Below are 16,458 nucleotides of genomic sequence, written 5' to 3'. Positions count from 1 at the left end.
AATCCAGGGCTCTGATTGTAGCCCTGCGATGTGACCCTGCCTTTGTGAGTTCTTCAGAAGCAGAGTGGCTACAATTGCCTGAGACTCAGTCTAACCTGACAATCCGGTGGTACAAAGCGACCCAGCTGTAGTTTGTGCTGGTTCTGGATGAAAACGGCATATGTAGAACCAGCTGGATTATCTTTAACATGTCTCTCTTATTTTTAGTTCTAGAGTTTGTTCAGGCAGATCCCGTTTCCCTCCGTATCTCTAATGTAAAAACCACATGTAGGAAGTTTTAACTGGACTTTTGTGATTATAGATTTTTTGTTTGCTTTTTTAATAGAAATAGGTTACTGATATTTTTTTTTTGTACCACAGAAAGTGGAATATTAGTTTTTTTGTAAGGTGTTAACTTATCTAAAGAAACTTTTAAATACCTTAAAATGAGGTGATTCTAGATCAACGAACAGATGTGTTAGGATCACAAGTTACAAGTTGTTTGTTAGGTTTGTTCTTCCTGCCTGATTCTTAGCCGTAGTTATTTCTCCAGTTGTTTACAGTTCGTTTTTTCTGATTACTTGCAGGTTATCCAACAGTCTCAAAAAGCAGGGGCGTTGATAAGGCCCCCACAGGTAACGTTGACACAGACACCAATGGTAGCACTGCGGCAGCCACACAGTCGTATTATGCTCACTACTCCTCAAATTCAACTGAATCAACTTCAGACAGGTAAGAGGTCAAATGCTTGCTATATGCCATCTTTGACAGCATTAACTGAAGTCTGGTTTATGAATGTCAGTTCTGAAGTGCCCTGTAGCTGTACGATGGCTGTTGTACTCCTGCTGAAACCTTCAGTGCATTGTGCCATGGTGGCTGGGGATACACATATGTCAGGGCAGCATTTACAGTCAGAGAAATTGTACGGCACTGGAATTGCGTGGGAGGATGCTGTTTTAGATGGGCGAAATGCTGACAGAAACTGTTGAGGTCTTTGCACCAGACCTGTTGCCATTGCTCCCCACGTCTGACACTCTGATATGAATTTGATGGAGTACAAACCTTGTCTGTCTTCCTGCAGTACCTGTGGTAAAACCAGCAGTATTACCTGGAAACAAAGCTATTGCCACCGTTTCGACACAAGTAGCTGCTGCTCAGAAGAATAAACTGAAAGAACCTGGGGGAGGCTCTTTTAGGTGAGGAACCGTGTGCTTATTTGTGCTTGTGCTGCCTGGGCTGAACGCGGTGGGACCCTTTCTGTGTGCTCCACGGGTGCTGAATCAGGCTGGGGAAACTCGCAAGGACTAGAGGTGGATTTTCTGTGGGCAGGTTTGCTACTTTATTAAAGGCTTTAACAAATAGCTGTGAACGTCCTTGTGCCAGAGTGGTTTTAGCATTTAGCTGGCACTAAGGATAAATATCAAACCTCACAAAAAATTCCTGCCTGGACAAGCAAGTAGAGTTCATTCCTTCATTCCTCCCAGCTCTGCTCGGGTGACTCGGATGTACAGCCTGTCTTACAGTGATGAGTGCAGTTTATTATCGTTTTGTGGTAGCGATGGGCCTGGCCTCTTGTTTCTCAAGGTGTTGAAACATTTCGTAAGAAAGGATGTTGACAAAACAGTTAGGAAGTACAAAACCGTGAAAATACTTTCAGGGCTCTTTGGGATCAAATTACATTAGTTTTATTTTATCATATAATAAAAGCAAGTAAAATGCAAAAATGAAATAAAGTATTTGGGTTTACTGTAGAATTAATTATATGCAGCTGTGGTATTGTAGCAGTGCGTGTGCATAAGCACTAAATGTTATGATTATAATGAGTTTTCCTTTCTTAAGGGATGATGATGACATCAATGATGTTGCATCAATGGCTGGAGTCAACCTGTCGGAAGAAAGTGCTCGGATATTGGCAACAAACTCGGAGCTAGTGGGCACGTTAACAAGGTCCTGTAAAGACGAAACCTTCCTTTTCCCGGCACCTTTGCAAAGAAGGATATTAGAAATAGGTATGTTGATTTTTCTTGAGCTTTAATAAATGGATTTCACTAGTCTTGGGTTTAATTGAAGGCCTTTTCTGTAGAAATTGATTTGAAGAGTTGAAAGTTGCTGGAGTCGTTACCTTTTGTATATTCTGGTGCTTGTGGGCAATCATTCAGCTTATGAAAGCAGAATAGTGTTAAGGGATAGCAAACCTGTAGAGTTGCCTTCTAAAATAATGGCAATTTAACATCAAAATTACTGGACCCGGTTAAAATTCTGGCTGTATAAACTGATAAGGCGTAACAAAAATAATAACATGTGTGTTTTAAAAAATAAGCCCAGAAACACTTTTATCATATTTACTTACTAGTTTAGAATTGATGGTAGAACAAAAAGCATTCCTCAATTATTTGTTATACTGTAGTATACAGCATTTATTAATAGATTGTAAATTTTCTTAAGATAATGTAAATTTTTGTGTTTGACATTTCCTGTTTAGTGCTTGTCTGAGAGATACCTGAAAGCCTTGTTTTGCAAAAGGCATTTTACATTTCCACGACTGAGATTAGCCATGTGTTTACCTGTGTTGTAAAATCATGTTTTACAACTGACTTCTCTCCTGATTGTAGGTAAAAAACATGGAATAACAGAAATCCATCCTGATGTAGTTAGCTATGTATCACATGCTACACAACAGAGACTACAAAACCTCGTGGAAAAATTATCGGAGACTGCTCAACAAAAGAACATTTCTTACAAGGTAACTGTATTTAATTGCACAAATTAAATGCCAAAATTGCACAAATTCAGCAGGCACTCACGTTGGCTGTAGTGCATGAGTTCGGTGTTCTTCATTCTGTGAAGTTAGGTTGGTTGTTTATTCTCTTTGGCTGATTCATCTTATATTAAGATATTAATACACGTGGATGACTAGAACTTTTCTGCTTGCATATACAAAATGTTTTTAAAACAAATGCAGAGAAACTGTGCCCTCCCCTTTATTATGTCAAATGTTTAGAGTCTGAGTGACTGTACAATCAGATAGGCAGATAAGAGCACTGGTTTGCATCCTCAAGAGACTGCAATCTGACAGATGTGTGTTCTTAATAGATGCAAATGCCTAAACAGCGTTTAAAAAAACCCACACAGCTCTGAGATGCGTTTGTGAGGTTAAAGCTGTGATGATATTAGTTTAGAAGTCAAAATCTGATGATTCATGGAATAGAGCAAAATGCTTTTAAGAATTCTAGCTGGTTTGACTGGTGTAAATATACACTTGCTATTTGTTTGAAAAGGACAAAGTGAACATTTGAGCTTTAAATGCATATGTTCTTCTACAGTACAGTACAAGCTAACAGCTTTGTTTTTAAGAAATGTAATGAGAAACATATTTGCCGTGTTTTCAGGATGATGAAAGATACGAACAAGCAAGTGACGTTCGGGCACAGCTCAAGTTCTTTGAACAACTTGATCAAATAGAAAAGCAACGTAAAGACGAACAAGAAAGGGAAATTTTAATGCGTGCAGCAAAGGCAAGTGCTTGGATTTCACACACGTTTGCAAAGTGTCATTTTTGACGTCAAAACTGCAGAGTTTCTTTTCATTCTAAAGCACTTGTAATGAAGGGGAAGACTCTAATCTTCAAAGATGGAGCTTGATGAATATGTTCTTTAGCTAGAGCTCTGTTCTGCTTTTCATGCTAAAGCATGTGAGACAGCTTTTTGCCACTGTCATTGCATGTTCCCAAATTAAAGTAGGTCTTAAAACTTAGTCATTTGCACTTTGTATTGTGAAAAAATATGAATTTTATAGCCTGGTAGTACTCTGAAATGGAATAGAGAGGTTACAAGTGTGTTGGAGAATAGAAATAGAACTCAAAGATTTTTACAAGTTGGAGAAATACGACAAATAGGAAGCAGTTGATGTAAGCGCAAATGTAAGCATTAGACTTTGTGGTTTTACTCAGTGACCCAAATATAGGACGAATATGACTAACTAGGCAGGAGCGCTCTAGAAATAATTCAGAAAACAACGGAAGGTTTCTGTTGGGTTTGTGATCCGGTACGAGTTGATGATGTTAAAATCCACTGCTTGCCTGCAAGTTGTGACCTAACACCTTCATTTCAGTTGGTTCCCGTTAGACCTGTGCTGGAATACTCTGTCCAATTTTGGGGCCCTAGACCAAGTAGACTTCAGAAGGAAAGCAATTTAAATGTCTAGCAATTGTGACCTATGAAGAAAGATGAGAGAGTAGATCATTTACTTCACGAGAGAGAAGGCTGGGGTCAGACAAAGTCTTCATGACTGTGTTTTGCATGTTCATGTAATTCCCTGTGTTTGCTGCATCTGAAGTGCAGCGGGGAGTACGTAGGTTAATCATTAGGAAAAGCTTAACATTTTAAGGGTACTTGAGCACTGAGTTAAAATAATTTATTTTGTTGGTGGTCTAAAGAATATATGGGGTTAAAAACGGTCAGGATTTGTTTGAATATAGTTAGTCTTGCCTTATGTGAGAGTATAGATGAAGGACTGTCTTGAAGTCTTTCCTGTTTTCTGTTTTTTGACTTCTTGGAAAAAAACAAGAAACTAAGAGAACTGATATATGTAGCAAAGAAAATTAATTAGCAAATGTATGTTTACGGTATTAGACAATAAAGTTTACTGGAATTATACGTTCTGTTGCTTCTAAAAGTACGATACATAGAAGAAATTGTAGGCGCCTAAGTGAAATGGGCAATTGCTAATGAAAATGGTGTGTTGGTCAGTAGCTGCAGTTTGTTCAAACCAGAGTCTGACTTGTGTAGGAGTGGCAGAAAGAGGTCATCTTAGTAAGTGCGTAGTTACACAGCAACGGGGGGAATTTTTCCAAATAGTAAGGTCTGATTCCTTTTTTTCATATGCAAAGTGTGTGTGTTTCAGTTCAAATCTGTGTACTTTGTCTTGTAACAGTTTTGTTTGAGGCATCAAAGCTTAGCTATTCTTTGCTATATTTAACAAAGGTAAAAAAGCAGATGCTTTTTCAAAAATAGATACCTGAAACTAAGAAATGGAAAAATGCTTTTAATATCTAGAAATTATTTTCCCCGGTTGCCCTCCCTGGGAGTCATAGGTATTCTCCACTTCCTGATGAAGTTTAAGAAAAACTTTCACGTGCTATGTAAACCTTACAATCTTTAACTGCTTTCGTAACCGAATTAATTTTTCTTTCTTTTTCTCCAACCATTCCATGTTCATCCTTTATCAACATAGTCTCGATCTCGGCAAGAAGATCCAGAACAGCTTAGGTTGAAACAGAAGGCCAAGGAGGTAAGTGTTCACCTTAACACGAACTTTTATTTTGGAAATTGAAAGAAAAATAATTAACTGTACTTGTTCTGGCAAATGCAGATGCAGCAACAAGAACTAGCACAGATGAGACAGAGGGATGCCAACTTGACCGCATTAGCTGCGATCGGTCCCAGAAAGAAAAGGAAAGTAGATTCACCGGGATCTGGATCAGGGACAGAGGTACGTATGGTGTAATTGCAGTCTTTGGTTGGGCTGCGTCAGCCTCTGTAAAAACCTTTCTGCTCAGAGTGTTTGCCTAGTTTGTGGAAGCTTTCTGAGTGGCAGAAGTGTATTTTGTGTTCAGATTTGCCTGCTCTGAGGCCAGGATCAATCTTTAGCATCTGTGTAGCTGCATAGGGAATAAAATTGGAGTTGTCATTCCTTGGTTCACGGAACTGGAGGAATGTTAGAAAAGCCATTGCTGTTCTCTCAAGTCTCTTCTTTTTTTGGACCTCCATAGTTTTGGGAAGAGATTGTTGTGGTTGTAGCCAGTCTAACTAACTAAGAGTGCAGAGTAGTGCTGCTGAGGTGGGTGCAGTGGTAGAACTAAATCACTGCTAAATTTGACAATCCAGGTTTTAGGAACTTGCCTAACTTCTTTCTTTAGCTGGTGATTGGCCTTAGTTTTGGTATCTCTGCAGCAGATCAGTTTGACCAATTCTGCCTGATTATGATGTTCTTGCGTAGCCTTTGTATATCTTTCTGTTTAATCTGGCCCTTCACAAACTTCTCTGCAGACTAAGTGTCAGTATGCTCAGTATCTGATTCGTTTAATGTTAACTTAAATTCAGGTAGATTGGTAGACTATCTGCTGTATTTCTAACCAAGTTAATAAACATTAAAGAGTATAAAACTACTTTCTGCATGGAAGACATTTAATGTGGGATTTCTCTACTGTTTAAAAAGTAAAAAATCTTCTTGAAACTTGTCATTTACGGGGCCAAAAGCTGTCTCCGTAATTTGAGGACTTTTCCTCAAATAATTCTGTTTAGTACTCCCTGAGCATTCCAAATTTTTAGTGCTAAAGCATTTATACTGTAGAAAAGCCTCTTGTTTCAAAATAATTTGCATTATTTTATACTGAGTTGCTGGAAGCAATAATTTACATGTGCTTGATATCAAATGTTAGAGAACACTCTGAAAACTAGTAAATGTTATTTTTTATAATAGAAATCAAGCCTCTCAAGAATCTCTTAAAGTAATTTTGAGTTTTGAAATTTACGAAAATGCCTGTTACTGATAATAAGCCTTATTTTTATATAAGTTAACAAATTACTGTATTAAAAGTTTATAAATGTTTGAAGTTATAAAAAGTGCAGAGTGTGGCACTTCTACAAAGATAGATGTGTCTAGAAACGAAGTCGTCTCTGAGGAATACGCTGAAGTATCTCATGCAGCGTTAATGTAGGCGTTGCTTACTTACGCATCCTCAACTGGGCAACGTTAATAGTCTGTTAATGTCACTTAGGTTATGGGATGTGTTTTACATCTACTGTGAACACTTGTTTGTATTTCATCTAAATCTGACTAATTTAGTTATCCTAGATTAATCACTTACTGGTTAACCAATTAACTACAGGTTCCCTGGAAATCTAATCTTTTGTCTGTTTAATTAAGAACCAGCTGCTTTTGATCTGATAGACTCACAGCTGCGCTTTTGCTGCTGTGTCACTTGACATTTTTAAATTGGGCTCCACTTGTCACCATTTGTGTGCAGTTTGTAGTTAAGGCATATTACAAGAAGTGTGGAAAATAAGGTTTGTCATTACTTAGACACAGATTTGTAAATGTAAGCTTTTGATGTCTAGGAATGCTGAATCTTAATTACATGTAAAATCACTTCGAAGTAGTAATTGTACTGTTTTGATTCAAAATTCAACAAAACAGGTTGCTGTCAGTTTTAGACTTTTATGTCCGTGTGATTTTATGGAAAGTTACCAAAAAGCTTCTTAACTTATTCCATGCCTACAGGAGTAGCACAGTTCTGTGTCTTTAAAGACTCCTGACATTTTACCTTTGCATTTGAAGTATTATAGTCTACGTAATAAAATCAGGCTTGAGCTTCTACTGGCGGATATTTAAAAAAACAAAAATTAGAACCCCGTCTTATAATTCTCTCTATTGTCTTGTTAGTAGTCATATGTATGTATTTGAGAAAATTTAATTAGCATCCTGTGCTCTCTCCTGCATCTTCTAATTTCCATGCAAGTTGATGGAAATGAGGCACCTAAGTCCTGCAGGTGCCTTAAAATACCCTTTGAAAATCCAGCCTTTAAACTGTTCTAGTGGTTCTTAGGGATTTGCTGCTCACTGGTGCAACAGGTAACGTGCTTGAGAAACAAAAGTCTGACTTCACCGTTAGCAGTGCGGTGAAGCGAGAACACCCGCACTGGGCATCGTATACTGCTAACCCAGAAACGGTAATTTACGGCACAAGTTTAGATTGGTTTCTTAATAATGTACATTGATCATAAATGCACTACTTTCGCATGTAGAGAAGACGGTGTTAGCGTGAGCCTCAGCAGCTTATTCACATGGCTTTTGCACTACTTTAAATTTTGGCTTTTCTCAGGTCTGGAGTATCCTTATTTAGAAGAGTCTTTTAAAATTCTACAAACTCTTGGGCAGATGAATCTATTTATTACTGGAGTGTGTTTGGACCTTCTGCTGCCACTAAGTATTGAAGTTCAGTTAAAAAAAAAATAAAAGGAAACATTATTCTAGTAAATGAAATTGAAGGGAAAAAAAAAAAAGAATCCATAGGTGAGACACAGAGCTATAACCTGTCCCCGGTCCCTCGGAACACCTTCATGATTTACACAAAGAGCAAGGTAGCGGCGACAGGCAAGGGCCAAACCATTCCCGGCTGTAGGATTTGAGGCCAAAGCTGGCTTTTCGGTGTGTGCCTGCCATCTGCTGGTGGCTGTGCCCTACTGCGGCTCCGAGCCCTGCGCCCGCTCGCCGCCCAAAACCTGCCTCCGGTGCATCTGCGCAGGATCTGATCCGATGCCAGTCTTCACTGGAGGAGCCACCGGGTTACTGGGTAGCGCTCCTGCCGGTTCTCGCGCCTGCTGGCTTTAAGGCACTCCAGGATTTCTTTGCTTATATAAAGGAAGGCATAACAGTCATGGAAGAGTTGCATTAATCGGATGTATCCTATCAGAACTGTGTCTTTGGCAAGTGAACATACACTGGAGTCAGCCCCGGCAGATTTGCTTTGTAACTCACTCACCAGGCAGAGTACATCTAACAGCTGAAGGATGTGGGTAACTCTAAAGATATCAAATGGGGTTTTTCCCCTGGTTTGTTTTTTTTTTTTTTTTTTTTTGAAGCGACAAATATAATAATATTTGTCTTGCCAGTTTGTGTGGAAAACTACTAGCGTTTACCAGAGGGATAAATGTTGCTGAATGATGGAGAAGAATTCAGAGGCCGTTAGGGAGTGCCTGCCTGTGTCCAGGGTAGCTGCTTCTTCATCTAACCCCGAGCTTGGTTACAGCCCTTCTCGCCAAAAGGAGAGCTCATGGCACCCTGCCAGGAAGATTGTGGGGAACTAGGACGTTATTCAGGACTTCATGGGCCAGGGGGACAGGACGGATCCCCAGTTCTTCAGGAACTCCAGGGCTACCCTAGGAAGCTGTATGCCAACCTTGTGGAGAATACTGTCACTTCTGCTGGTTTTGTTTGTTGGGATTGCTTATCAGTGGTGCCTTCCTGAAGATAAAGAGCGGTGCTTTGGGGTCTTTTTGTCTATATTATAAGTCACCAAAAACTTCTGATTGTTCAACTATTGTTTATAAATAAGAATTAAAAAGAAATCACTGATCCGGTAGCGTACAGCATACTGTTTGATAGCTCCCTGTGCATAGTCACGTAGTTCTTACCTCCCGTGTTTTCCCTGAAGAGTTTTGGGATACCTGAGGCCCCGACACGTTCTGATTTCTCTCTTCTTCTCATTCCCAGGGATCTGGTTCAAGTGCAGCAGTCCCAGGCAGCTCTGGAGTTGGAACAACCAGACAGTTTACGCGACAAAGGATAACGCGGGTGAACCTCAGGGACCTCATATTTTGTTTAGAAAATGAGCGAGAGACAAGCCATTCACTATTGCTATATAAAGCATTCCTTAAGTAAAATGGAAAAGATCAAGGTATTTTTGACGGAGAGACGCCTGAGGACATTTTTTATATATTTGCAAATTACGCCTTTTTGTAACAAGCGAATGGGATATTGTTTAAAAAACAACCACCTCTTTACACGGAACAGTTTTATATTCCTGTTTATAAATAAACTCTTCAGTATAGGAGAAATACATTTCTGTAACAGTGAGGATACTTACAAGGCCTGTGGATACTATAAAAGGACAATTAAATTTTAACTCATCTCTTGATTGAGTGGCCTTCTTGCCAAACAAGCCATATATAAAGACTGATGGAATCGTTTAGCAAATAACTAGCTACCCTTTGTCAGCCCTGTAGCAGTTTCGACATTAATTGTACATTTTAGTTCAGTTTTATTCAACTAAATCAATTATATAGGAATATGTCTACAGCAGATGACCTCATTTCATTTAGCTTTTTTTTTTAAACAGTCAGTTAGCAAAGCAAACTGATTTTTTTAAGAATATTTATCTTTCCCCAAAATGTTCAGAATCTAGAGGGATATACAGTTAATTTTAAACATAACCTCAATTTTAATCACATTATTGCTTATTAGAGGCCCTGAAATCCCATAAAGGAGGGTTACTTCTGAATGTTTTAGCAGCATCTGTAAAAATGCATTTTATTTGCTATAGTTTGTAAAGCTGTAAAGTTAAAAAAGGAAAAAAAGGAAAAAAAGAGAAACCTTTTCAGCATAAATATATTTTACTTGCACTGTGTTTTTTAGCTAAAGTGAAAGCTTAGATTAAATAAAATCAAAGTTGAGAGGAATCATCAAAAGACTGTTTCTCAGTGTGAATCAAGTGTTGAAAAATGGTTGGTGTATTTTGTCAGTAATTGTACATAATTTTTGGCACATAACATAAAAATGGCTATGTAAACTATAATTATTTTGCTAAAAGACTGTATGCAAGCTGTGGGCCTACTTTAAAGATGTCCAGAGCAAAGTCCCTTCTTTGTACCTATTTTTTTATTACAAATATACTAATTGGTTCTTTATATTTTCAGAGGTTATTGTATTAAATTGTCTATTGATAGTACTTTTATGACTGTAAATACTTTGGCTTTCTTTGTGTGAACTCTCATGGTAGAATTTAACTCTCTTGCGTGTAAACTGAATGCTGATCAGTATTTTTATCAACACCTGACAACTGTTACACCCCTTTTATTTTGTCTTTTAGGAAATCCTGTCTTTCCATTTTTTTTCATGTAAATTTTGCACAGTTACTTGTTCATATGTAAATATTTTACTTTCAAAAATGAAGTTTTTAATTGCTATTGTTTTATATAGGATTGAAAGAAAATTAACTCCTTTATTAAAAACAAATTTATCTGTATTTGCTAATGTATTTTTCTCTCTAAATCATTTCTCCTCCTGGATTTATTTTTCTTGGCACAGTAAAAGATTAGTCTACCTGAGGGGATGCTCTTTCCTAAAGATGCACTTTGGGGTTTTTTTAATATTGTTTTGTTTTGTCGGTGTTTTGTCGGTATGTAACTTTATGAATCTTGAAATTTCATTGTTGTCTTAGGGGTTTTGGACAAAGATCAATGGATAGTGGCGTTTGGTTTGGGGTTTTGGTTTGTTTGTTTGTTTGTTTGTTTGTTTTTTAAGCAGGGAAAGTTTCTGAAGCAATCTTAAAAGTATTTTGTCTAGTGAAGGTTTAATAAAACACCCTCTCCTTGAGGGCAGCCTGCTCCCTCAAACGCAATTAACTGCGGTGGGTTGCAGAAGGGGTGACGTGAAACAGGGAATTTGGAGCACAACTATAAAAGAATATAATCGGGGCCGCACTTGTGAAAATCTTGTGAAAATCTTGTGAAAATTAAGGTGAAGACCTGAGGGGGTGTAGCTCTGATGCTCTGTATGGAATGTTTAGCTGTTGGTTGGTTTGTTTGTTGTTTTTCATTCCCTCTCTCATGGGCAACTTAAAAAAATAATAATTCACAGTTGTGAGGGCCTAATCCTGCTATTCGGTTAATAGAAAAATCACATTAATTTGATAATTAGATCTTGCGTGCAGCCAAACCCATCTCCAGGCTCCTGCGCCGGGCGCACTGTCTCCCACTGGCGCTCGCTCGGCGCGAGGAGAGCGGGTGGCCCCAAGAAACGGGATCAGCTCCCGAAGGGATGCGCTCACCCGGCCGCGCGTGTGACGCTGACTTGGAGAGTTGGATTGTTTGTAAACTCCAAACTGTCTTTCAAATCCTGTAATGTTATTAAGTGGAAAGAAACAACTTTGACTTTTGGCCAAAACATTGTCATCGCCTTCCTTTCATTGCAACAAGCGTGGGTTGTCCTAATCCCCACCGGCCGTCCAGCGAGCGAGCACCGCGACCGCAGGTGAGTTGGGAAGAAACTGCCCTTCAGGTGCTGCTTCCAAGAGTAAGTTGGGGGTAAGATATATTTGAAAAATTCAAGTTATTACATGGTGTGCTGTACGTCGCGCTCCCGCTGCAGAAGAGGTAGTAGCTGAGGAATACCCTGGAGAGGCCAAGGGAGGTGGGAGAGATCTTCTGTAAGACCATACTTCTTGGTTTTGCTTTAAATAACACGTCTTTAAGAGCACAGTCAGGCCTTCGCTCCGTATAATTTTTCTCAGCTTTTAAAAGTTCCTGTTCTCTTACTCTAAAAAGCTGGTATAGTGCCCCTCTCCCTCCAGTAGTTCCAATTCATGTCATTTTTGGCTGGGATGTTGGCACTTTGTTGCTGGTCCTGGGGCGCACGCTGCCACACGTGGCTATCGGCGTGCTCTTGGGGAGAGGTTCTCAGGGCAGGTCAGTTGCTGCCTCTGGCTTTTTTTTTTTTTTTTTTTTTTTTTTTTTTTTTAAATGATAAAAATGGTGACTATTTTTGAAGCTGCTCAGAAGCTTTATGTCTCAGAGCAATGTCGTAACTGAGGAGGGGTGGCATTTACAGGCCAACACGTGTGTACAGCAGCACTTCTCTCGTGCGTTGGTGACCTGTAAAGAGAAACTGGGATTCTTTCCTGGCCCTAAGCCTGCACAGGGGCATTTACCGTCCCCTTCCGTCACCTTCCTCGCCCAAAGAGTGCTGCAGCTGCTCTGTAGCACCTGTGGGACTGGCAGTGTGTGCGGTGCACTGGTGATGGCCGCGGTGGGGGCTCTCTCTGTGTCGCACTTGATGGTCATAGAGTCATCGAATTGTCAGGGTTGGAAGGGACCTTGGAAGGGACCATCTAGTTCCAACCCCCTGCCACGGGCAGGGACGTGGTGGTTTATTCTACCTTCTCTTACCGCATCCATCCCTGTGTCCGGGACGGGTTCCTTCTCTCTTGCCTGTAGGTCACCAGCGTTTGTGCCTGTGACCTAGAGGTGGGCTCTGCCCTGGTTACGGCGGTCTGTGGTTTTTAACACCTTTGATTAGATAGCGCATAGCTGTGATGTTCCTGAGCTATTGATGCCATCCTTTCTCTAGCACAGAAATTCAACAGAACAAATAGGATATAATAAGGCGCTCTGAATTCAACCGGTTTTTCATATTTCACAGGTATATAATTCAGTAGATGTTTTCAGGGAACCTATTGAAATACATACTGAGAGGTGCATGCGTGAATGCTCCTATAAATGCCATTGAATTCAGGGTAATTAAGATTTTATTGGAGACTTATAACTGATCCAAGAAGTTTCCCGTATTTCAGAGATTGCCTAAATTACAAATAATGATATGAGAAGTCTAACGCAATGGTAACTTTAACCATTTTCTTATGTTTACAGTTATTGTCCATCTGCGGAGGAGAGCTGACTTTCGGGGGCAGGTCGGGCGGGCTGGCAGTGCAGTTGGGGACAGAATCGCAGTGACACCTTCGGCCGCCGCGTTTCCCCGGGGTGTGTGGGTACACCCGCGCGTCCAGGTAAGCGTGCAAACCCTCGTGCTTGTGGGTTCCAGCTGGGAACGGCCCCTTCTTTAAATACTTCCCATGTTTGTGCAAGGACTTAGAATCACAGAATAGTTCGGGTGGGAAGGGACCTTAAAGCCCACCCAGTGGCACCCCCTGCCCTGGGCAGGGACACCTCCCACCAGCCCAGGCTGCTCCAAGCCCCGTCCAACCTGGCCTTGAACCCCTCCAGGGACGGGGCAAGGGATGATGACTTTTTACACATCAGGGCTTTAGGCAAGTGCGGGCCAACGCAATGTGTTAAAATATGATATAAAGTGCGAGAAGAAAAGGTTTAGGTGCTACGGGTTGATCCTAATCTTTCAATCTTTGGAAGTGTCACGCAAGCAGCACCATGTATCCGACTGGCTTCTCTGTATTTTGGGACATTTTTTAGCTAGTGCTGTTTCCCTGATGGGAGGGCTGCCAGGCTGGTGAATTTGGGGGACGTTTGCTCGTTGCAGCGATGCAGAGGGAGGGCAGCGCATGGGCCCCTCTCTGCCTTCTCACCTGCCTTTCATTCGCCCAACACGCGTCACCTCTGCAGGGAGCGTCCAAGTCCTGCCCGGCAGAGCATCCCGCTGGCTGCCCATCGGGACTGTGCTTCAAATCGTGTTTTAATAGCAGGGGCCTGTCCTCCCCCAGCCTCAGCCGACCCTGGGCTCAGCCCTCCCCCGGCCACCCTGGGCACGGCTCGCTCCAGAGGCCGGAGCGCCAGGCCGGGCTTCATTCCGTTTTGGTGGTGTTACCGTTACTCGATGGCACACCGAGCTGTGAGAAAGGGAATAAATTCTTTAAAACCTGCTTTTAGGAATTTGCTGACAGCCCGGGTACCCCCGTGGCTCCTGAGGGCCCCCGGCTCGTGCTGCGGCGGGGGTGGGAGCGCGCCGGGGGAGGCTTCGCGCTTCAGAGCCGCTACCTGCTTTTACTTGTCTTCTGCTGCCTCAGAAATAGCTTTCCTCATGAAACACCGTATATTTTCCCTTTGTTTTCCCGCTCGGCTTATTTACTGTTATTCCTGTAAGGAGCTGGGTTGTGCCCTGTTTGGTTTCCCCCTGGGAGTTTCCCTGTTCTGAAGTCAATAGACAACTTGTACAAACAACACGAGCAGCATTTGGTCTCTGATATGTACCACGCTTCTGTAAAATACTGAATAAATGCATAACAAATCTCCCTTTTACTGCTCTGTAAAAGTACTGTATGGTTTTACTTGAGCACCTACATACTTTTCAATCCAACAACAAAATTAAGTTGCCAAAAATAAAAAAAAAGTTGCAAGAGCTTTCTGGTTTACTGCGATGCGTTTGGTGCTCTAATTTCAAGCACACGCGTTGGAGTGTTGCCCAATTATTGCAGATTGGGCTTTGAAGAACAATATATCTAATTTCCCAGGAGACCAACGCGGTGATGTTTAGGTACAACCTCCTTAAGAGAAAATGAAAATCCTAATGTCGCTTCAGGCGCGTCACGGCGTAGCACGAAGGCTCCTTTGCTCCGCTTCGAGAGGGACAAGGGAGAAATCCAGGTAAGTTGTGGGTAAGGCCCTTCACCTTGGGGAGGAGTTGGTGGAATTGACCATTTGTGTTTGAGAAACAAGAGTTAAAGCGCCTTAGAAAAATCAAATGTTCTCATACGTTCCATGCTGATGCACAGCAAGGGTGTGTGATGTGGTGGTGGTGGGTTTTCCTTCATATAGCAGCTTTTCTTCCTCCTTTTCCTTCTCCCCCAAAACCTCTGTCCCCTGATTGCGAAGGGCCCGGGGGCTGGTGTGGGTAGGGCCGGGACCAGGAGCTGGTGACGGGGGAGGAGGGAACGAGAGACCTTCCCCCCTGCCCAGTTTGGGATCCCAGCCGAGATGCGGGGCAGCACTGGGGGATGACCAAGCCAGGGGGTCAGGGGGGCTTCACCCCCCAGAACGTGCCTGAGGCGGCACCCGCCGCTGATGTGCTCCGCCAGCTTGGCTTAAATGTGAGAGAAGCTGGTCCTGTGCGCAGTCTATGCAAATAAATGCATTAAAATAGCTGAACCGGGCCCCTGGCACCTGCACAAAGCAGGTCGGTGCGAGCATCCTCCGTCTCCTTGGCAACAGCAGTCTGGGATGGGTGAGGGGGTGGCCCGGGGCGGAGAGAGAGGGTCACCCCCCCAGTGCCAGCGTCCCCTCCCGGCGGTGTGAACCGCTCTCTGGGGATGGATTCTGCCGTGAGTTTATGAAGTCGCTTTGCCGGCGTGGAGGGGAGTCGGGGGGGGGCTGCGGGACCCCGGGCTCCTCACGGCATCGCCTGCACCGAGCCACTGCCTGCAGCTTGCGGCTCCCCCTGCTCCCAGCCCACTTTATTTATTTACGTACATAGAGACACAGAATATATGTGTGTATATATGTTTATATATAGATTTTATGTATATTTATACATAAACACACACACAAGTATATATGAAAGTCTCCGCGGGGAAGCTCTCTTCTCCCACAGCGGGGCCGGCTGCGTGACCCAGCAGGTCTCCCGTATCCCTGCTCCTGCATAAAGCTGGTTTTGCAGAATCGAGGAGCGTAAGTTGTCACCCAAAGCTGCTTAGAGGTGTAAGAGGGGAATCATCCCGTAGTTGTGCACCAAGGAGCCTCCCAGATGTGTTGTCCTGCGCGTGAGTGCGATGGGACGCTCGCCCTGGGGATAAGGATGCGAGTAGCTACTTCAAGGAGAACTACTGGGTTTTTTCTGTAGCCAGTGAACATTTCTGTTGCAGAGTATTTTGTGGCTGGATTTGGAAGGGGAGGGGAAGGGGAAGTGTGAGAAGCTGAGGAAAGGAATAATCAAGTGTTGGCGAAGTAGTTCAACACTCGGCATGAGCTTAATGGGAGAAAACCGGGGTCAGTGTGGAGTCGGGGGGGAGAGTAAAGAGGTCAGTGCTGGGGTTTTGGTGCCTGTGGTTGAGGGAGAGGAAAATAATGGTTTCTGGAGGGGAAAAAAAAAAATTAAAAAAGAGGGGAGGGTCATGGAGGCAGCTGGTCCTCGCTGTCCCGGGCCCTCACCCGGCAGAGGGGATTAACTCGCATCCCATTCCTGCCACATCTGGATTCCTGCGGAGGGAGCACTCGGAAACCCTGGGCTGGGCAATGC

The 16,458-nt window shown here is 42.4% G+C and overlaps 1 protein-coding gene across 1 annotated transcript in view; it reads left to right on the top strand.

Annotated features, from left to right (window-relative positions):
• The window catches only part of TAF4 (TATA-box binding protein associated factor 4), a 39,356-nt gene extending 28,624 nt beyond the window's left edge, over nucleotides 1-10,732 (top strand). The window contains exons 9-16 of the mRNA XM_063350113.1: nucleotides 567-711; nucleotides 1,061-1,175; nucleotides 1,819-1,988; nucleotides 2,592-2,722; nucleotides 3,369-3,494; nucleotides 5,212-5,268; nucleotides 5,350-5,469; nucleotides 9,253-10,732. Coding sequence (XP_063206183.1) covers nucleotides 567-711; nucleotides 1,061-1,175; nucleotides 1,819-1,988; nucleotides 2,592-2,722; nucleotides 3,369-3,494; nucleotides 5,212-5,268; nucleotides 5,350-5,469; nucleotides 9,253-9,420 — 1,032 coding nt within the window. The 3' untranslated portion in view covers nucleotides 9,421-10,732. The remainder of the gene's footprint in view (nucleotides 1-566; nucleotides 712-1,060; nucleotides 1,176-1,818; nucleotides 1,989-2,591; nucleotides 2,723-3,368; nucleotides 3,495-5,211; nucleotides 5,269-5,349; nucleotides 5,470-9,252) is intronic.
• The last annotated feature ends 5,726 nt before the right edge of the window (nucleotides 10,733-16,458 follow it).

The sequence above is a fragment of the Chroicocephalus ridibundus genome, chromosome 12, assembly GCF_963924245.1.
Source record: "Chroicocephalus ridibundus chromosome 12, bChrRid1.1, whole genome shotgun sequence".
Lineage (NCBI taxonomy): Eukaryota > Metazoa > Chordata > Aves > Charadriiformes > Laridae > Chroicocephalus > Chroicocephalus ridibundus.
Note: the sequence above shows the minus strand (reverse complement) of the source record. Positions and strands in the feature narration are given on the sequence as shown.